The sequence below is a fragment of the Pyxicephalus adspersus genome, chromosome 3 (assembly GCF_032062135.1).
Source record: "Pyxicephalus adspersus chromosome 3, UCB_Pads_2.0, whole genome shotgun sequence".
Lineage (NCBI taxonomy): Eukaryota > Metazoa > Chordata > Amphibia > Anura > Pyxicephalidae > Pyxicephalus > Pyxicephalus adspersus.
This window is the reverse complement of record NC_092860.1, coordinates 26182230-26205133: the sequence shown is the minus strand read 5'-3', so window position 1 is coordinate 26205133 and position 22904 is coordinate 26182230. Positions and strand designations below refer to the sequence as shown.

The following is a 22904-nucleotide window of genomic DNA, read 5'->3' as shown; positions in this document are numbered from 1 at the left end:
TGATGTGAACAGGTTTTTAGAATGTCTTTACTGCTCACATCATAAGACTAAGGTTTGTGGCTGAAGAATACCCAGCTTCATCCAGCACTTTTCTTCTCAGCCAGGGAAATTCTGAAGCAGAGTACGGTGATGTAGGTAAGTATATGCAGAACAAACTTTAGCTTTATCTAAAGACAAATCATTTTTGGTTTGAATATTTTAGGAAATAAATATTTTTGGGGGGGATTTTTATTAACTTCTTGCCACAAGACACAGCAGAAACTAAAAGCTGGTCTTCTCAAAAGGAAAAATAAAATTTCCCCTAGGCAGACGTCACTACAAATGTCTCTTTTTACCGGAAAAGTAATAATTCAGCTTTTTGGATTTTCCTCACTTGAAGCCTGGGTGACAATACAAATAGGAAGGCGAATCTCCCTATTGGGAAAACAAACTGCAGAAGAAGCCTGGGTCACCAGTACAAATAGGAAGGTGAATCTCCCTATTGGGAAAACACACTGCAGAAAAACAGATACACCTTCAAAGTTTATTAGTTTAAACAAGGGAAACAATTCAAGTTGTTTATTTTTTAATGGGACCTTGAGCCAGGAGAAACCCAGTGTCCTGCCCAGTAGTGCAACACTAATTGCTTTATATAGGAGGACCAAATCTGGAGACTTGGCATAAAACTGTATGTATATCTGTGTACATAATGGCACATTGGTGATAGGGAATCCCATATGCATTGCCATTCCTCTCATGGGCAGTGGTGCCCCCCTTCTTTCACAATCTTAGCAATGCCTCTGGTGTGGAGGAAAGTTAATCCTGTTTAAGAGCCCCTGTTCTTTAGATGTAAGGCCTACTATCTAAGATCTGTAAAACCAATCAATGTGTACAATTTTTGTGTAATGATGACATAGAAATGAATCAGCATTGCAGTGAAACTTTTCAGGTACAGTGATAGATTATCCCAGCCAACTCTAAAGATTCCAAGGTTGTGATCCAGCAGTACAGAAAAATCCTTGTCTCTCAATTTTTTTTTTTTTTTTTTACAAATCTTAGAATAGAGGCTCGAGCCATTTTAGAAAGAAACAATATATTATAGATATTATAGATAAATTATAGAGTATGAGAAACCGCTTTGATTTATAAACCTTCTGGTGTTTTTAGGCCCAGTTCTACATTAATTGGCATGGAATCAGGCTGGTCTGGTCAGATCTATTTAAGGTCAAATTCCTTAATACTCAGAGCCGGCTGCTTGACCCCATAATCTTGAATGGTAAGTCGGGAGCTCAAGCAGACTCAAGTGACATGCGATAGTTTGTCCCTTTGCTCCTCCCTGGTTACTACAAAAAAGAGTAATGTAAGCAATCGAGGAAGAAGGGTGGTGGAGCTGAGTCGGCATAGATATTATACACATACAGAAGAGAGAGTGATGCCTGGGAATTGGCAAGTCAAACTTTCTAGCACAGTCACACAGTAAAAGAATATAATTGGGCATTGAAAGAAAAAAAACATTTAAAATTTTACCTTTTACCTGCATTTTTGTTTGGTGGCAGATTGATGTTTGGAGAAAAATCAAAAAAGGTTTAGATAAACAAACAGACTTTATAACCGTATTAATGTATTGATTTTAATAAATCATTTTAGCATAACAAGGTAAATTTATACATCACATTTTTATGTTTAAAGTGCTTATTCTAAAACAAAATTCTGCTCTACACAAGAACATTTCTGAACAGCATGCAATCTGGACCAAACATAATCATAATGTCAAAAAAAAAGGCTTAAAATGTATTTGCTGAAGTGCTGGCTACTTGGAAATGCTGATAATATCTCTGTAGTGCCCTGTGTGAAGCTAAGTTCCCCATGTAATGACAAGTAATTAATAGGTTGACTTGGCTAGTTGTTGGGTTTAATGAGAAGCAATTACCATGAATTTTGTTCCTCACCAAGTGAATTAGTTCCAGTAGAACAAATACAGCTAATTTTACTAATACAAAGTGGTTTGTGAACTTGTCCAAATGGTCTGCGGTACAGCTTTTCTTAACCACCAAGCTAATCTACAGCATACCAGGCATCGTCTAGAGTTTCTGGGCCTAGTATTACAAATACATTGCTAAACTCTGCTGTCTGTAGGCTGGGGCATTCACCATATGCTCTCTTGGGTAAGTGGAGGAAAAAAAAACAAAGCCAGACCTTAAGTTTACAAATGGGCCAGTTTGTGCAACAGCTGGAAACACAGAGGTCACTATACATTCCTTACTGCTGTATATTTACTCATCAACCAAATGATCGGCTGTAGAAGGCAACTCAAAGGATACGAGTGTGACACTTAGGGTTGTGTCTTTAAATGTTTTGCTCATCAATTAGGATGGAACTCTGACTTTTTCTCCCAGGATACAGGAGCAAAGAGAATAAATAGCATTTATTATAGTGAATGCTGTGCTATTTTGGTGCCAGAATTAGCTTCAGCTTTAATAAGCAATGAAAAGAGAGAGGTGAATGATGATTCAAATGGAACTGAACAGGAACAAAAAAATCAAAATGATGGGTGAAGATTTTATAAAAAACATCCCTTAAAGTCTAATATAATTGGTCTGTGCATGGGTAATTGTACATGTTTTTCCCCATCATTTTCTAGTAGAGAAACCAAACAAGAATGAATTTGTCCTTCCCTAAAATGTAAAAAATTTACTAAGCATATACATAGTATACACACCAGTGCACCTGTCCTTTGATTCTGAACGATCGAAATAATTACAGTGTTATTTAGACTTGGTCACTTGTAAAGGCTGGTTCATTTGTGCCTAGGACTGTGAACACAGGTCAAAACATTTTCAATTAGGAAAAAACTGTTGTACCCATTTCAAGTGAAAATCTGACGTGTAGAGCAGTCCCCTGAATGACCAATCATAACTACTGCTGTTCACTCCTATGGAGGAGAGTACAGCCGGGCGCCGTTCACTCATCCTCCCCCTTCTCCTCCCTACAGAAAAGAACAATACTGTGTGTACAGAACTTTTTCATTAAAAGATGTCACAAAAGATCATTTCCAGCGACATTTATGTTTTCATAGCCTAAGTTGGGTAGATTGACAGTACAGATGGACAAAATTTCCATGTTGTTGAATGTCAACATTGTACTTGTTCTGTTCACACATCGTCAGAAATGAAACGGACAGTACAAACTTTTGCCACCTGAACAGGGAAAACATTCTGATGGGGACATGTGTGGCAATTGTCATATTGGAAAGATGTCTCTAACTTCCTTTTTAGTCTATAGGTTAGGGAGTAAAAGCAAATCTCGCCAATGGGACAGATGCCTTTAACCTCTTACTCTATCCAAAATGAGAACAAAAAGTTTTTGGCTTTAGATAGTCTTTTATTAGGCTAAATTCGGATAATAAAAGGGAAACTTCAATCACTGCAAAATACATAGCTGAAATATGCATGCACATTGCCTAACCAAATACTGAGAGTTTTTTTGGGCTGGATATGCCGACTATTCTTGTTTCTTCATTTTACTGATCAGAGAATTTTTCTTCCTATATCACTTTTCTAGCTCCAGCCTCCGCAAAAGATGGTAAATAAGCTCTGTCTAATGAGCAGGGAAGCAGTGGAGATGATACAAGGCGCAGCAGTAATTTTAGTGTTTGGCAGAGATGTGAAAAGATCAAAACAGCTAACTAAATTTACAAAATGTTTGCTATATAAAACATTAAACATATGCTGGATGTATCTCAACACATTTTTATTTGGATGCAGGGAGATCTACTATAAATGCCATATGAATTCTAGAGGCATTCCTTCTACAGGCCATGAATAAAAATAATGCCTTTCAGAAATATGTGTAATACTCCAGACCCTGTATAAAAGGCTTTTCTTGGTGCCTCTAATAAACAATCCCTGCTCCTCTCTGCCATTCATTTTCCTTATTGCAGACCCTGCAGAGGTCTTCTACAGATGCAATCATACTGTATGTTCAGTCTTTGCCCTCTGCTACATTATCTATGTGACGGACCTATGTCTGGTGATTGGCGACGGAGGTACCAATAACCATTGTGAGAGAGAACAAACATGAAATAAAGATTTTCAACAGTTACAGGACAGAAGTAGAGAAGACAAGTGACGGTACCACATAGTGCCTTCTAAGATGAAGATCATCCCAATTTTGGGTAAATATACAAGTACAGGTGGCTAAGAGCCCCGTCGGGCACATCCTTTGTAGAATAGTTATTTTATAACCTGACTTCTGCAAAACAATGTGCATGCATCTGAATTTCCTTTGCCTGCATGTTATGAAGAAGCCAAGTTCAGGCCCAAGCCAGTAAGCACTACTGTAAAAATGGTGGTCGGCAGTGGTCAACACACAGAAGGACGTATCCCTATGCAGGACTTACTTTCTAACATCATCAGTTTTTCTAAGCTAGTGGCATGTGTATAGGTAATTCAGACTATGAATTGACTACTTTTTGACTAAAAATGTAAATGGCATCTCTGCCTGAATATCTTTGGAGAAGTATATAAAAAAATATTCCATTATAATGGAGTAAGATTTAAACCAAAAAACTATAGGAAAAGGTTCTATAGCCTGTGGTTTAATTCCAGATATCCCTTTAGGAGACAGTGTGTGATCAATAGATCAATGGACCTCAATTACCTAAATTATTTCCTTATTCAAAAAATAAAAAGACAGCTCTCTACTCTTTGCTCTGACCACTAAGGGTCCACAACTAACACTGTGAATCCAAGGACCAGTGGATCTGTTCCGTCTGGCTTTGGGCAATAGTCAGAGTCCACAGTCAGATGGACTAAACAGATCCTCTGGTCCTTATATTTACAGTAGTGTAAATGGTCCAGCATCTAATAATACTGTCCATTTGTCAATGCATGCCCTAAATAGGAAGGACATGTGAGCCCTCTAATCAAGTCAGTTGCTATACAATTGGAAATAAAGATTAAAGTGGATATTTTTTCTGGGAAGCGTGACACTCTTCTATCAATCCGTTTTTGTTTTAGTATTACTTTAGGGGATATTTCTTTACACTACATAACCTGTTGATAACCATATCCTTGCCAGTGAATGTTATAAGGTGAATGTTATGTTAATCCTTTTATTGGTGTATTCTTCCTGTGATATTGTATGCTAAATCCATAGTGGAACCAGGAAACCAATATATTAAAATTCCAGATCTGGGAAATTTAGCTAACAGTGATACCCTGATTGTAACTGGAACATAAACAAAGTAGTGAGCCAGGGCTATCTGCCAACAAGACTAGCCAGATGGGACATCATAAAGTGCAAACTTTAGATGGAAGCCACTATTAAACAACTGAAACACATTTACCAGCAATATTTCTGAAAAAGGAATGTGCATTCTGTTTTATGCACTCAGCTCTAAAGTGCTTTCTTGCTTAAGAACATAAACTGGATAAAATTTCCAAAACCAAAAGCTTTTGACACGTCACTGCCATTTCTTTGGACTACTAGCAAATGTCACCATAGGGTTGAATCTCCCCCCACGTTCTTTGTCTCTCCTGAAATGCCACCTAAACATCCCACCCTCTTGTCATCACAATACATGGCAGCCACTGAAATGACAAATTTTAGAACACTCTTGACTTGAAACACATTAGGTAAATGACAGTATATTTATATATGATAGAGTTTTCATATATTTAAAAAGGTTATCCAAAGGCTAAGCCAATTTTAAACTCCATCATTTCAAACAAGTACAACACAATTTAACAGTTTTCCACAGATCTTCTGTGTTTTATGACTAGCAAAAAGCTATTTGTTTTAAAGAAATAAGAGTCAAGTCCAGCCCCCAAAAATAAGTAAAAACGTGAATCTGATGTGTGAATCTTATTTTTGTATGATTTGCTGTACAATACCAAATGCTAATTCCACTTAGCATGTCAGGTAACTTTATCTGCTTGTAAAAGACTCAAAAATCTCTCAGCTATCACTGGCCTTTTTTAGCTAAGCAGTCATTCAATGAATCGGTAGCAAGGATACAATAGTTGGCACTGCAGAATGGTTTCCAATCAATATCAAGATATTTTGCTGATACTCAGTCAGAAATATCATGAGCCAAGCCAAGAAGTATGATATGAAACAGAAACACTTGGACACAAAAATATACAGAAGAACTAAAGGTTAACAAAAATGGTAAATTACACTGTGCCCATGTCTGGTCTCTACTCTGAAACCTTAATGACCTCTGTTTTATTTCTGTTTCAGTAGCGGGCAGAATACCAGTCATTATCATTGATCTGGATAAGTTCAGTCACCACATCCATGAGGTTGCAGTTGTGTTTTCGCAGAAGTCGCTGATTGAGCTGTCGGTTGCAGAATCCCATCTCCAGAAGCACAGCCATCATGGCTTCAGTTTGATCCTCTGAGCATGGAGGCTGGGGGAAAAAATTAAAACAAGTTTTTAGAAAGTTTGTGATTTCATAAACAGTCACAGTCATTGTTTTATCCTTTAAATGTGTACAAGGATAAAGGCCAAGATAATCTGCATAATATACCCCAGCATGTAACAGTTGCCGAGCTCCAAAGTTCTACCATCCCCATTACCTGTATGTAGCTTACACAAAACCTCCCACCTCCCTATACAGCTCCAAGGCTCTTTTAACCCCTAAGTACACTAGACACAGCCCACACCCGTTTTTTGTGAGCAGTTCCTAGGACTTCTCACATCTTGTTTTCATCTGATTGGTTTCCTCACCTTTCTTCTGTCAGCAGCTACCAGGGCATCTAACCTCTACCCTATGCATCCAGTCCTGGCAATTATCATTCCTACCCTCAGGCAAAACACCTGACCCTTAAGGGTGCTAAAAAAGAAGAAATGACCTAATTACAGGAGATTCTGGACACTACAGGTTTGTGGGCTTTTAGGCTAGATACTGGTGTGAAGCCCACCATTGTCATTTAAAACCAAGAGTGCAAAAGAATTTAATTTCAGGACAGAGAAAATGAAATTTGGGCATCTTCCAAAAAGTTGACCACATTGGTACAGAAAGGCATAATGTGTCACTCTGAAATAAAGACAATCAGTGGCAATGCTTAACCTTCTTTAGGTTTTAGACAGGTAAAAACCTTTATTTAGGGTAACCTTAATGCCATCTGATTAAGGTTCTCAGGCCTTTACAATAAAGTAATCAACTTTAGAGGAGATGAAATGAATTCCCAACCACTGACAGATTTGACTCACAACTAAGGAACTCCACCATACTTCTACAACCCCAGAAAGTGAACTAACAAAAATGTCTCTGAATGCACCTTTAACTATGGTCACCAACAACGGGCCTCCTTCATTTTGAACTTATACTTAGCCAAAGTACTGACTACTAAGCACGAATAATAGGTGCCCAGAGTAACAGAAAGTGGTGGATTACCCTCAGCTCTAGGATGTTAGGGGGAAGTATGTTTTTTTAGTTGTAATAAACTACTGGAATCCCAGAGGTTTTCACAAAATCTCAGAGACTGCCACCTTTTAGATGCATTATCTCTGCACAGAGGCAAGGAGCCTCATGCAGAAATCCCTTTCTCCAAAGCAACACTAGTACATCTAAGTAAAAGACACAGTTTTCACAAGCAGTTACCTGCACCCTCTGAAAATGATGTGAATGGTTCAGGAAGGTGTTCTGGTAATCTAAAACTTTATAAGCATATATGGAGTAACTTTTTCTCTTGGTAGACCCTTAATCAGTAGGCTGTCAGGGAAAATCCTCCTGAAACACAGTATTGCTACTGGAACCATAATCAGCCAACATTTACTGTATCTGGAAAAGTTCTACTCTAACCAAAATATTATTATGTGCCTCATAACATTATGAATACCATACCGATAAAAACACCAGCTGTGATCTACAGGTCAGGATAAAAGCCAATCAGCTATTAAAGGCAGCACTTCCACTTTCTATTGCTATTTCTCTGATGTAATGTTTACGTTATAATGAACAAATGACGATTGTCGTGAGCTACTACCTGTCACCATAAAACATCAACATAAAGCTAAAGTATACCCCAAGAATTAGAAGTTTACTGGTGATTTATATACGGTCTATTATGGTCATTATATACTTTGGACAAAATATGTCAGTAAATTAGTGATGACTAGAAGAAAGCACCCCTCTGTAAATCGGTCATATTTTTTTCACAATAAACTATGAACTTACCATGGGAGTCTCTTGTTGACTAACAAAAAGAGCCTTGTAGGCAGATGCAGCCACAGACAGGGCCCCCTTTACCAGACCACCTGCAATGCTTCCTTTACTCATGTGCCTGCTCAGACAGAACAATTAGAATTAAGCATAAAAGACAAACCCAACACCTTCTAAGGTTTACAAACCACATTTGTAAACCATAGAACAATATAAGGCTAGGTACACACGTGCAATGGTTCTGGCGCGTGTACAGTGCTCATCATCCATCATCAAAACAACCGTCCCGGCGGATCCACGGATGATGGACGACGTAAAAACGTAAAGCAAGTGGAAGGGAGAGGGCGCAGCGGGTGCCACTCCCCCCCCCTTCCCTCTCCATAGAGCAGAACGGTGCTGTCGTGTCAATTATTGCACCTGTGTACTTAACCCAAGTTTATTTACTTACTCAACTATAGCAAAATACTTGCAACATTAGGCAGATCTAATACTGGGTAATTAGACAGGAAGGTTTATCAGAACTAACACGTAAAAGCACAATAAAAGAAAGATATGAAAAAATTGACTTCAGTGGAAAGAAGCCCCTTTACCTTTTAACAACCATTAGTATGAATATTTAGAGAAGTTTTTTTTCATTAATACATATTACATTTATTATTAAGAAGTTTTGCTGACACAGACCAATATCCAATATCGGTCTGTGTCAGCAATTCCTTTATCAGTAATAATAATAATCATTATATTATGATAATAATAGTATAATAATCATTGTTCAAATAGAAAGTGTGCAGTAGATAGACCCCCAAAATGAATCCAATGAAAGTAATCAGTGATGAACCTTTTACAATTTGTAAGATTCTTAGGAGAAAATACCAAAACAAATATATCATAGTTTATTATTTGAATGAGAATTTGTTTTAGGGAGAACATTTCTTTTACACCATGTGTAATGAATGAATGCATACATAACAATTTTTACCTTGTCTGATCCAAGCACACTCTCGGCGGAGAAAAGTCTTGTGAACACTGGGGTCTTGCTGCAGCCTCACACTGAGCTTTAAAAAGAAACGCATTTAGGTTTAATGATCTGTGGGAAGACCGACACCATAAAAGCCATACCAAAAAACACCAGCTGTGATATACAGGTCAGGATAAAAGCCAATCAGCTAATACCGGTAAAGGCAGCACTTCCACTTTCTATTGCTATTTCTCTGATGTGATGTTTACGTTATAATGAACAAATGGCAACTGTAGTGAATTACTACCTGTCACCATAAAATATCAAAATAAAGCTAAAGTATATCCCAAGAATAATAAGCAAATTGGTGATTTATATACAGTCTATTATGGTCTATGCACTATTTATTTTGATGTGCCACAACTCATGAAAGCACTGTACAATGCACATCTTTATGGCTGAATAAATATGAACTAAGCCTGAAGATTAATTACTCTACAAATATCTAAAGCAGCAAAGAGACATGACAGCTTTTTTTTTTAAAGTTCTTTTACTACTTGCTAAGAATATCTTTATACTTACACTGTGTATAGTCTGGGTACAGGTTTCATTGAACAATCAAATACATAAAAGGCCAAAAAAACTCCATAGCTAGTTATCTCAAGAGTTCTGCATTGCCTGGAAATATAAATGATGTATGAAAAAGCAAAACACTAAGCCTAGAGCAGCCCCCGTCCCTTTTCCTTTCTTTCAAGCATTATTCCTTCATTGTCTCTTTGCATGATTCAAGGAAACAACCCCTTAAATTAGAGAATTGATATTATTACCTGTATTAGCTGGCTCAGGAACTGATGTCGATATATATTCAAGCATCACATCTTCTACAACAGAGGTCACTGCTGAAGCATCTTGGGAGGAACTGAAAAGAAATATGAATTATGTGATACTGTTAAAGCAATCTAAAATCTTATATTATTCATATAGCCTATGTGTATCATAACAATGAATTATAATATGTTTAAGATTGTAGCCTGTAGATGTACATTTAAACAGACATAGGGCCTTATTTATTAAAGCCCTGCAAAACTGGAGATGATAGATTATCATGGGGGAACCTGGGTAATTCAACAAACCTAGTATGGATCTGGTTCAAGACTAGCCAACTAATAGCAGAAAAAAAAATCATTTTTTTTTGGATCACCAAGGTTCTCCCATGATAATCTATCCTCTCTAGTCTTGAAGAGTTTTTACAAATCAAGCCCATAGTCCGTAAGAATGCAGTAAGTTGGAAGGCTTTGGGCAGTGGAGTCTCTATCTGCCTAATCTTATCCTTTCATGCAATATGCCATTTAGAGTACCACCCTCCTCGATTTCCAGTTATCACCATTCTTCTTGAATTCCTATGTGGTCCAAACATTGACCTTACCCCTAACTGGTGGAATCTTACTTCCATTATTTGTCATCTTTCCCATTACCTCTGGTTGTTGCCATACCAGTAGGTCACCAGTTACTATTACTGGCGTAATTAATACTTTAGGAACTAACCCTTTATTCAATCTATTCAAATACCTGAATACATTACTTTTCTCACATTATGCTTCTTATTTTAGGTCTTTCAGACTCAGACATTTGCCCCATTCCTTCTCTGCATATATATAGTATTTTTAAATTCACAATTAAGCAAATATAATGATTAATATTGTGATTCATTGAATGCAGTTGTGGCAGAAATGCAGATATAGGCTGCATGTAAAGCTATCTATCAAGCAAATCCTGTTATTTGCCTAGTTCAGGCTGAGTACAGATTCACTTTTATCAGTGTTATCAAATTCTGCCTTACACACAATAGACCTGATTCATTAAAGCTCTCCAAATCTGGAAAGGATACACTTTAAATCAGTGAAGCTGGGTGATGATCCAACAAACCTGGAAATGATCTGGTCTAGGATTGAAAACATTTGCCAACAAATAGCAAATGACTTTTATGAAATCCATCCCAGGTTTGATGGATCACCCAGGTTCAGTAATGAAAGTGCATCTACTCTGGAGGAAGAGCTTTAATAAATCAAGTTGCATGCTGACCTGAATTGATACTTTTCATACCTGAAGTGAGGAGGTGGTGTCAGTACTTCTGGGGTAAGTGGTATAGTGTCCAGAGTCTGTGATGTGGTAAGAATGTCATTAATAGTATGATTTTGGAGAGGGACAGTATCTTCACATGTTTCTTCCTCCCCCTCGGTGACCTGTTTCTCCTTGTCACCCTGGGACTCAGAAAGAGCTGAGCAGTACATGGACTCTCCAAGAGGCTTGCTGGTGTCAAAGCACTCAGGCAAAACGATGATATATTCTTCAGAGGAGTCGCTGGATGCCTGGCTTTCTACTTCATCTCTCTGATTCTCTTCTGAAGAAGGTTGCTCCACCTCATACAGATCATTTGGTTTGATGTTAATCATTACTACAACAAACAAATGTGTTAAATGTTCACAAACATTTTATCATATCTTCAGCATAAACTTATCTTTTGTACCATAAGTGGTCTGCAACACACTGAAAGGACATACCAGTTTCAAAAATGGATTACTATAATTAAGGAATTGCTTATTGCTACATCTTAAGCCAAAATTGTGTTTTTAATTAGGTTTTTATTATTGTTTGGAGTTCCTGTAATGTAGATACAAGGCCTTTTCAGACATGTGGTCTAAACCTGTGTGGTTTGCAGCTTCAAGGTGTATAGCAAACTCTTTTATCCACCCAGGAGCAGCAAACTACACCGCAGCTCAACGGATTTGTATACATTGACCTTAAGGTGCAGCTCTTCGTTCCCATGAGGGAAATCTACCATGTCCAGCAACACCACAAATGAAACTGCATGAACAAAATAGTTTCATCACCCTCTATTTGGCTAAATAAGGGTGTGCAGAATCAAGTTTAGGGTACTGTGCCCATGCAGTAAACCACATTCTAAAATTAGATTAACTCTATGGAGTCTTCTGGGTTCATTTATTTTTAATGACACGGATATTCAACCAAATAATGAGTGCTAAATGACAGTTTCATAGACCCCCTATATTTTTTTTAAACCCTTATATTTTGTAAGCTAAACATACAGGTAAATCATTCTTCCTTTCTTCATAACCTCTGCCAAGTATGCTACCTTACCTGCATCAGTTATTTTATCCAGATTTTGTGTATGTGTATCTTTTTCCTGCTGTGGAACTTGTCTGCAGACCACAGAAAAGGACCGTGGAGAAATCTCATCATTAGATTTTCTACTATAAGAGAAACTTGACTGTGGTGATGAATGATGGGAACCTAGGAAGAAGAGATTGTATTTATTATTTTTTATTATTGTATTTATTATTTTTTATTATTGAATAAAGAAAAAACGGAGTTCATATTCAAACCCTAACATCAAACATCTCTTATTAGCTCTTTGTTGCTCTGCTAAATATACCATTCTTATATTTTTTTGTTATATCGGATTAATAAATGCAAAAAACATCTGCTGACTGTGCCAGAAATCTTGTTATCTAACGTTCCTATGTTGCCTGTGAACAAAAAGTTGTAAAGATGAGATTTTGAGATTTGGTGATGTAATTTGCAGCTTGCTGGGCAGCATGGTTGACTAGCACTCTCGCCTTTGTCATGTGAGCCAGAACTAGGTCACAGGTTTGAATCCCGGCCAGGACTCTCACTGCAGAAAGTTTGTATGTTCTCACTGTGTCTGCATGGGTTTCCATCGGGTACTCCGGACACCACGTAATGACATTTGACTATGGCAGGGACATTAGATTGTGAGCCCCTTTGAGAGACAGCTAGTGATTATGGACTTTGTAAATTGCTGTATATTATGCTATATAAATACTGGCTAATAATAAGGAGGGACTTATAACCTATAGGTACGCATTCAGATTAATGTTTCTGGAAAGTGAAATAAGGAATCAAACCACAGCTAACCTGCAGCTGTAAAGGATGATCTTTGGTCCTTGAAATCACAGAAAAATTGAACATCCATAAAACACAAAATTAGCTTTAAATAAGCTTCATTCATTCATTCTTAATTCAAGATTTTTTGCCCTCATTAGAATCAAACACCAGAAATACCTACGCTTTTCTCTTGCATAAGAGTTTGTCAGATCAGAACCATTAGAAATGAGTGAAGTTATTAAAGAGTTTGTTACACACTTTACATAAGGACACAGCACCATCTATAGGTGGGCAATAAGCGTGCACAAAAGATCTTTGAACAGCAAGTGACCCATCATACACAACTCAATAGCACAAAATACTTTAACCTGTAAAAGGGGGGGAAGAGACTTATTGAACCCATGTGATTTTATTTTGTTTTCCTTTAAATAAATGTTTTAAAAATAACACATGATGGATGTATTTATACAAAACATTTTTTTTGGCCATTTGTATTGATTACGGTTTTAAATGTTAGCAATGACTGGTGATATTTGTGCTTTAGATTTGCTGTAAATGTACTACATTATAGTACCTATATTTTCAGGTAAAATCATATAGAAAAACTATTCTGTATTGATTGACTTGTATGCAAACCCCATCTTTCTGAATGTTTATGTAAAATGTACAATTTCCAATCATGAGACAAGGCTGCCTAACAGAAATAAATACAGGTACAGGTATTTTAACCATTCCTAAAGTTTGTGTATGTAAACCCTAACAATGAACATCATTTTTGTGCTTCACTGGTAATGGCCACTCAAAACATATTGATACAACATGTTGTTCTCAGGGATCTCTTCTGTGTTCAGTGCAAACTTCCTGTGTTATCTAAACCAACCTTCCTAGTTCCTATCTTGCATTACAAAATGATTATGTAGAAAACATCATAGCATGGGAGTGGCTGAATAGTCTCTGGCTTTTGCAGCGCTAGGTCCCAGGTTAAAATCTGGGCCAGGACACTATCTACATGGAGTGTCTGTGTGGGTTTCCAACGTGTGCTCTGGTTTCCTCCCACATCCCAAAAAACGGTGCAGTAAGGTTAATTTGTTTCCCACTAAACTTGACATTGACTGTATTAAAGTCATATGACTGAAGTAGGGACATTAGACTAACTCAACAATACTATAAAAGTATATCTAGTAAACTCAGTATATTAGAAATAAAAATATAAGATAATTCATGTGAAATTGCTTTTAATGTTACCAAGTAAATGATTTTCCAACAGGATTGCTTCAATTTACAAAGCTGGACAAAGCTTTATTACACACATTTCCCTTTTTCCTACTACTGCCATATCAAAAGGTTAAGATGCAAAATAATATCACATTAGCAGGACACTCCTATCTTTTTTTCTATGTTCATTACATAGTGTTCATTAAAGAAAACAGATTTTAATGCCATAGAGGTCTCTGTTTCTTACAAATCAGTATTTCATTTACTTTGATGCAATGACGATGCAAAGTGATGATGCGATATTAATTTACTTACTGTAAGGGGAATTCTTCTTTTGAGGTGGATTGTAGTCTGGAGCTGCATCAAGAGTCAAACTCCTTATAACTGTTTCACATACAAACTGAGTCCCACTGATGTCTCCTTCGGTTTCTTCCTGCATGTTGCTACAGTACACTTCTTCCTTCGACTTTTTCACTGTTGGGGTAAATAATTTTTTAAAGTTAAAATTATTAACTCACTAGCTTCAAGGGTGTACTGATGCTGACAAAATTGTTGTCATATAGTAGTGGGTCTGAAACACTGTAATACAGTGGAACTGTTGTGTGGAGTTTTTGTTCTAGATGGGCAACCTAAACATGTACAATCAATGAACCAGATTTTGTTTAGGGCGACAATCCAGCATGTGTACATAGCCTAAGTCTCTTCCACCTAAAAAATAAGATCATGTGGTCACCATGTGTAAAAACATATGACACATTCATTGATTCTCTAACAAATGGTGATATTCAAACTTGCCTAATCACAGGCTGAACTAACCAAATTGGTTTACATTAGTAAACCAAAAAGGTTTAAAATAAACAGATACATGTGAATATTCTAGATTATTTTTTAATTTATTATTTTTTAAACATGAAATTGACATATTTAAAAAAGTGGATGCTGTTTTCTCCCAGACCGATTCCTCCCAAGGTAATGAAAGTGTAAAATAGATATGTGGCCTTGCATATGCACAATACTAGTAAATTAAATCTATCACACCTATTCTTGGCTGATAATTGGCACTTGAATGTAACAAGTGCTGTGCATTATGGTGTAGAAGTCGTGCAATGTAACTGCCTTCCAATTTTCACTGGCATACTCACAAGCACCATCACTCTCCTCTTTAATTTGCCCCAAACCTGGCCTCTCAAATAAAGGTCCATCATGTGGCAAAGGAGACATACAGGGTGTCATATCTACAGAAGAACATACCATTAGGGCATACTCTATGAAAACTAAATCGCTATATTACGCATAGGATGACTCTATTTAAATACTCACCCACAGGTGTATTGTGGGGAACACGCTCCAGCTCTTGAACAATATTTATATCCAGCAATTCAAAGGACAGCAAATCCTAAACAGAGGAAGAGAAATTATTTCGATGAAAGGCATTAACAAAATTATTAAATCAAAACCCTTAATGAGAGTTTATGAAGTCAACAAATACCTCTATAAACCATTTTCTGCTTAACACCCATTAAACATGTTTTTTTCATGGTTGCATTCAGTTTGCATAATGAACCGAACCTTTAAAAACAGAGCACTTTTAAACAAGAAACCATTAGGGAAAAGGCTACACTATGAATTATTTGCAGTATGCAGATCAGGACAAGGCAGACTAAAAATGTTAACACTTTATCTTAATGATTAGGTTTTACTTTTAAAATGCGAATGGCCATTAAGGAAATTGATAGCAGTATAAAGGCTGGACAAAGGGCTAAGACATGTCATAAAGTATCTGAAGTTGCATCAGAAGTAGACTACTGGTAAACAAGTCACTAAACGTAAATGAAAGCAATCCTGATATGACAAGTCACAACTACTTAACAGATCTGTCGGACACTCCGATACCCGTGATGGGCCATTTCCTTGAGGCCATGTTAGGTGAACAAGCTGGAAAGGGGTTTGTCCACACCTCAGTTTTGCTCTTTTTTTACCCAGATGTTATCATGTAATTTTAATAACCTTTTTTTAATGCTTGTTAATAAAAAACTAAGAATTTATCCCATCTACATAGAAAATTTTTAGATCAAGCCAAGAGTATGTTTGATAGATTATATTTGGAACCTGTTGTGTTGCATATTAGAAAGCCCCTAATATTCTCTATAACTACGCTGTCAGGTTAAATGTGTCGAAGAAAGAGATTCCAGGCATTTCATTCTCTGGAAGGATTAAGCTTTTATATTCAATGGTCATGCAAGTGCTGGATTTCTAGGCAAAAGGCAAAGCTGCTATCTCCCACCTGGAACTTGCATGCCAGCTTCAGGTCATATGAACTCCTTAGGATATCAGGTTTTTCTGACCTGTTTAAGAGCTTTTGTTGCCGTTCACACCTAAAGTTATGGAGACCCAGTACTGGGACAAAGGCCCTGATTTAATAAGCTCTCCAAGGCTGGAGAGAATACACTTTCATCAGTGAAGCTGGGTGATCTAGCAAACCTGGAATGGATTTCTTAAAAGTCATTTGCTATTTGTTAGCAAATGCTTTCAGTCCTGGACTAGATCCATTCCAGGTTTACTGTATCACCCAGCTTTACTGATGAAAGTGTATTCTCTCCAGCCTTGGAGAGCTTTAATAAATCAGGCCCAAAGTCCTTTAGGATCAAAGCCAGTGGACACAAAACCAAAATATTCCCCAATCCCCAAGAGCCGCACACTACTTCAGCAGCATAGGTTGTGTGTCTTGCTGTTTTTGCCCCCCTTACCCCCACTCCTGCTGTAGTGCATATGGAAATGACTCTTCCGCTTTATATTTTTTGGGGGGTAATGTTTATTTATTTGCAAACCAAACAATGCTTCTAAATTTTTACCTGAGGTGATGCTCAGTGTTGCATCCAGACAACAAAATAAATATAAACTTATGTTACCCACAAGGTATTCCAATATGCACACTGAGCAGATGTAAGCAATAAGAAAAGGTCATCTTAGTGTCTACATGACCACATAAAGAAGTTGTAATGTTTTTATTTTTCCAAATATAAAGCTTACCTGAGCTGTGAGAAGATCAACAGAAGGGATGTACATATCTCTGTCACTGTGTGTGCTCCTCAAGTGACTGGAAGTTGTGGTGAGCAAATCCTTATCTGGACATTCTGTGATCTGGGGAGCAATGTATTCCTCCTGTCCATTAAAAATAATTTTATGAGATGAGACAGTCAGTTTAAACTATAAAATATTGACACAAACATTATACTGGCATACGATTCCAATAATGATCACCACCATATCTCCATCCTTATGGAGTGCTGCCTGCATTTACCTCTTCATGGTCCTTCTGGCTATTGATCTTAATAGAAGACATTTCTTTCTCCAGGTCATCAAGATTGTCGGTACAAGGAAGAGAATCCACAGTAATGCTACACCAGATCCGAGGTCCAAACTGCTCCCCTTTATGTGCAAGCCTCCAGTGTGAGGTGTAGGTTCCTTCCAAAGCCGGGGCTATGAATTCCACGGACAAAACACCCACCTGACCGGGAAGCAAGGATGGTACAGGAGCATCATTCCTGGATGAGGATGCTAATGTCAGATTCCCCCACATGAACTTTAACTTTAAAAAGAGAAGTAATAAAATGAACATGTATGCCAATGTATGTCATGCTTTTATAACTTCATCATGTTTACTTTTTAGAAGCCACCACAGACGACTTATAACAGTGCAACTGATCATAAAATAACAGATATCATAAAATTAGGCTTATAATACTTTTAAATAAACCACAGCATTAGGATTATAGATATATAGATATATATATATATATATATATATATATATATATATAAAAAACAAAGATGTGGAAGGCATATTCTGTGAAGCTGTTTAAATTTAAAGCATAAGACTTTTGGCAATTTGTGACCATAGTAACCAATAAATGATATGAAATATAACACTTAGTGTTTTATTATATTTAGCCACAAAATAATACAGTATTTGTTTTTTATTGTTTTATATGAGGAACATATGTCCTGCCAAGTCCTACAGAATTATAAAGAACATTGCAATGCTTCTGCTGCATATAAAATATATGTAATTAAGTAAGTATACCCCAAACTTTTTTTTTTATAAAACAGCAAAAGTAGTTAATACATATTTCCAAAAGAACAAAGGCAACAAAAAAGACAAAAAAAATGGTTTTACCCATAATGTATCGAAAAATAAAATAAAAAAGGTTTATGGGTATACAAATACTTTAACACTAGGATAAAAACTTGAATCTAAGAAACACTGTAGAAGACCAACCAGTCTGTCAGTTAGGCAGCAAGTCCAATTCTTGCTTTCTTTGAAAGCTACGGGCACCACTGCTGGATAAAGTGTTACCTACTAGCACTGTAAACAACCAAGCACAATAAAACTACCAAGCACAATATAGAACCTCTGGTATTGATTAGCAGTGGTGTCTGTAGCTCTGGAAGAGAGTGAGGAAAGGTATCCAAAAGTACTTTATTTTAGTTATCAGGTGCTGTGGGCTAAAACTGTTTGTCTTACTGGTAGGTTTACTTTGATTCGATATTCTCTGTTAAAAATGTTTTTCTTTAATCTCTCAGTATAGGAGTTATACAGATATGCAAACAACAACCACAATAGCATCCTGTTTTCTGTAGTTTTGCTGATGTGTACATCCTTGACTGCATATCATGTATCTATCCTGTGTGAGTTCTGCATGTTTAATGTTGTGTGTGCACTGTGCTGTAAATGAGCCTACCCTTACACCTTTTAATATTTACTGTAATCATTCACACAAAAAGGAAAAAGCATCAAGCTTATCCTCAAATACTACAAGATATATGTTATTTTACCTTTGTGTCCATGTTCCACTTTACATTCCCTGTGTTCCTCATCCTCCAGTGTTTGATGAACCTGGTTCCAGGTTGCAGGTGAGTGCCATCAGGTAAATTCTCATCCACAAACACAGCACTAAGTGTAGGAATAAACTGGGTGCAGGGTTCCATGGGAATTCTAAAAAAATATAAGAACAAAATAAACCTGTCAGTACCATGAAAGCAGTGAAATGATCAGCATCTATATGGATCCCAGGTTACTGTAACATGCCAGTTTCTACACTTTCTGGTTATTTTAAACATTGACATATATTAACAACACTACGTTTAATAGAAGCCACCCCACAGAAACCAATATAGGTGTATAATAATTACATTTAGCTTAAAATGGATGATCTTGTGTGTAGCACTTTTAAATTCCTAGTTGGACCATAAGTCATTGTGCAGAGTTTAACTTGTTCCGTTTATTTATGTGGAAGTGCTATGCTCATGGAGGACACAAAGAGCTGTAAATGTCTTGACCCATCCATAGGAAACAAAGAGCGAGTGGCATGCGTGTGCAGTGGATGCATGAATCGACCTGGACTATTTCGCTGTGCAGTATGGGTGGCTACATAAGGACATTTTTCAGTGCCTCAAACCACCAAACTGATGGTTATGCTTAAGAGGGGGGGGGGGGGGGGGTGTAGAGGATAACTTCAACAAATGTAATTCTGTCTCTATTTCTAACTACAATTATCCCAAATTTTACCCATGTTAAAAATAGACACAATGACAAAATATACAGAAAGTCATTTAGGACATGGATACTTACCAATAATAGTAGAACTCTTAACAGGTCAGTTATTTTTATTAAAACCAAGTTTAACTATGCTCCAATGCACAAGTAAGGGTGGATATGATCATTATATAAGTGTTTCTTGATTAAAAGGTGGTTGTGTTTTGTATATTTAGTACAAGATGGGTTGCGCACATGTTATGCAAGTTCCTCTTAATGACTAATAGAATAGGTGGTCAAGCTGATTTAAAATAATTTGTTTAGTGTGTATATCCCAACGTTCATGTATGTAATATGTAGTTTCATAAAAGGTTACCGAATCCTAATATTTTCATGTTCTTGAAATAGATTCATGATACTGTCTATCCCCTTCCGCGTATATAACCCAGTGTATTTACCTTAGTTTCAGCTCACCCCTCCCCAAATATTTTGCTTTTTATTTTATTTTTCTATGAGTTTTAACTGCAAAGCGAACATGTATTGTACACGGTTTTCTCTGTTTTGGTATTTACTTTTTATAATATTTAACCCAATAAAAATTTTACAATGCTCCCATGTATGGATGAATAATTGCTAACAAACCTCAAAACCAAAATAATCTATCTAGCACAGACTGTGAATATGCTCATAGGTAAATGAACACTTGCAGGTAGTGTGCAAGGGTCCACGAGTATGACAAAACTAAGATTTTACATTATGTCTCTGTCCCTTCAGGGTAATATCTTCCAGTACCTAATGGACAAACAATTGGCAGAGTGTGCCATGCTTAGCTGATACTAATATTGACATTCAGTATACAATATTAGGCAAGTTGTTCTTCTAAATCAGAAAATAGATCTCCAAAGAGTCATTTAGGTTCTTACACTAGAGGACTGCTTGGTAAGTTCTCTGCTGGTGGGTTTGGCGAGTCTAAGGAATGCCAACGATGGAACCTACGATGTAGTTTCAGTTGTTTTTCTAGCTCCCTCATCTCTGCTTTACGTTGTTTTTTTTCTGCTCGGAGACGTTTTTTTTCTGCTTTCAGGAATGTCTTGTGCATTTGTTTCTGTAATCTGCAACATAAAATGATTTCATAGTAACTGCATGTAAACATTTAACCGCAATGGTAAATTAGTGTCAAGAAAAGCTTGACTTACTTGACATGATCCACGGAGATGGTCGGCGGTAGAGAAAGTTCTTCTGCACTAGGTTCTGTAGGTCTTCTCATTTTCAAAAACAGGTGATTGAGATCATGGTCACATCCGCCAGCCTCACATGGTTCACAGATGCTAAATGATGGGCAAGTGCTGTCAGGGAGTAATGGTATTTATAGTTATTTTAACTTTTAAACTTAAAATTGATTTTCTTCTCTTCAGCTTTGTACAGTAGGCAAAAGTTGAAGCCCTTGTGAGGGCTCATTCAATATTTAATATGTTCTGAATATATTAAACAAAGACTGTATCAACCCTTATTTAAGGTTGAGCAAAAAAAAAAAAAAATCAGCATGGTTTACTCAATGCCGAATGGATTAAGAAATGGTAAAAAGAAAAATATGCAGCAATGTCCTTGGAGTGCAGCTAGAGCTTTCTTGTTAGGGTGGTTGCTGCATGCAAACATTTAAACACAGCCCCCCTTTTATTCACTAACCAGGTGACGCAAAGTTTTTGGGGCACATTACAGCATACTGGTAATGCTTAATTCTGCACAACGTTCCCAATAGAAAACTCCTTACCTACACCGGTAACGTATGCCCACTATCCTCTTATTGCAATTGCTGCAGGACAAAAGCCAGTCATACAGAGAGCCCATGGAACTTGTCTGTTCTGGTTCTGGAGCTGAAGACGAACTGCTGTCTGACATCCAATCAGGGCTCTGCGACAGTCTATCCTTCATTACTTCTGTAACTTTTACTACTGTTTCATGTATGATTTGCTCCTTGAACTGGATAGGAGGAAGAAAAAGAAAAATGTTTAATTAAAGCAATGTTTTTTTAGGCAGCAAAAAAATGAAAGTAATTTTTAAAATGTATTTCAGTAAAATAAAAATATGCCAAATGAATTTTATTTGTAACAATTAAGTGGCATCCCCAGGTGTAATCACCAAGCATAGGTGAGCATAGGTTACCCCACAAAACCCCTCACTGCATATACAGGACCTAGCCAAGCTACTGTTGTCTCACATAGATATAGATGTGGTTAATAACAGCTTAAGTTAAGTCAAGATTTGTGGCTTTCAAAGTGTACCTATTAGCAGTGAAAAATTAGCAATGCCATAGGTAGTTTTGTATTACAGCAAAAATTTTGAAGAACAATATTTTGTGAAAATCAAGAGATTCCATTCACAGACTTTCCTAGTCATATGTAGCCTAGGCATCCTTCTTATTGCACAAAGAATAAATACCAGCACATATCTGCACTGTCTGATCTGATCCATACCCCAGTTTCATACAATTGTACCAGTAAAAAAGGACAACATGAAATACAAGAACTATGGTGTTGGAAACTACTGTTTGCAATACATAGATCAAAAGGTGCACCGTTATATTCTGTTAGAACTCCTTCAGAAATACCCTTACCTATAAATCACCCAATTTAAAATAGAGAAAAGAAATTTGTTTAAAAGTATTTGCATGAATTTAACTCTAAAAGTGTAAAAGACATGTAGTTGGAAAATCCTTGTTTGCTGTTGCTCTCACACACACAAACAGTTCATGCATAATGTTAGATGACCAAACCAATTCAATGGGTAACTTTATTCTGAGTGATTAGTGACACTCGACAAATATTATTGTATTACATATTAGCAAGGAAAAAAACAAAACAAACAACCACCTAAAATTAATACAAAAAAAAAAAAACCTAACCCCAAGCCATGTAACCTACACCATGACCTAGGAACTACAAGTGAAGAAGGGATAATTCGGATATGAAAACAGTACTATTTAAGTGCACTTCATTATATTTTTGTGAATTGGAAGCCTATTAGAAAAACCTCCAAGCTAAATAGAAGATTTCTGTCTGTCAGTTATTTTGGCTGTTTTTAGCTTAAAAATCTCCCAAAGCACAATTTTCTCTACTTG

The 22904-nt window shown here is 36.8% G+C and overlaps 1 protein-coding gene across 3 annotated transcripts in view; it reads right to left on the bottom strand.

Moving 5' to 3' along the window:
- Window positions 1–1583: 1583 nt before the first annotated feature.
- NBR1 (NBR1 autophagy cargo receptor) overlaps window positions 1584–22904 on the bottom strand; it is a 35803-nt gene continuing 14482 nt past the window's right edge. For 2 of the 3 annotated variants that reach the window (XM_072404021.1, XM_072404023.1), the window contains 15 exons: window positions 21558–21766; window positions 20983–21132; window positions 20710–20898; window positions 19087–19246; window positions 17552–17839; window positions 17281–17412; window positions 15571–15646; window positions 15393–15485; window positions 14566–14724; window positions 12268–12420; window positions 11212–11563; window positions 9936–10027; window positions 9130–9205; window positions 8166–8271; window positions 1584–6392 (listed from right to left, as the gene is read on the bottom strand). In XM_072404021.1, coding sequence (XP_072260122.1) covers window positions 6219–6392; window positions 8166–8271; window positions 9130–9205; window positions 9936–10027; window positions 11212–11563; window positions 12268–12420; window positions 14566–14724; window positions 15393–15485; window positions 15571–15646; window positions 17281–17412; window positions 17552–17839; window positions 19087–19246; window positions 20710–20898; window positions 20983–21132; window positions 21558–21766 — 2409 coding nt within the window. In that variant the 3' untranslated portion in view covers window positions 1584–6218. The remainder of the gene's footprint in view (window positions 6393–8165; window positions 8272–9129; window positions 9206–9935; window positions 10028–11211; window positions 11564–12267; window positions 12421–14565; window positions 14725–15392; window positions 15486–15570; window positions 15647–17280; window positions 17413–17551; window positions 17840–19086; window positions 19247–20709; window positions 20899–20982; window positions 21133–21557; window positions 21767–22904) is intronic. The other variant, XM_072404022.1, reaches the window with a different exon arrangement.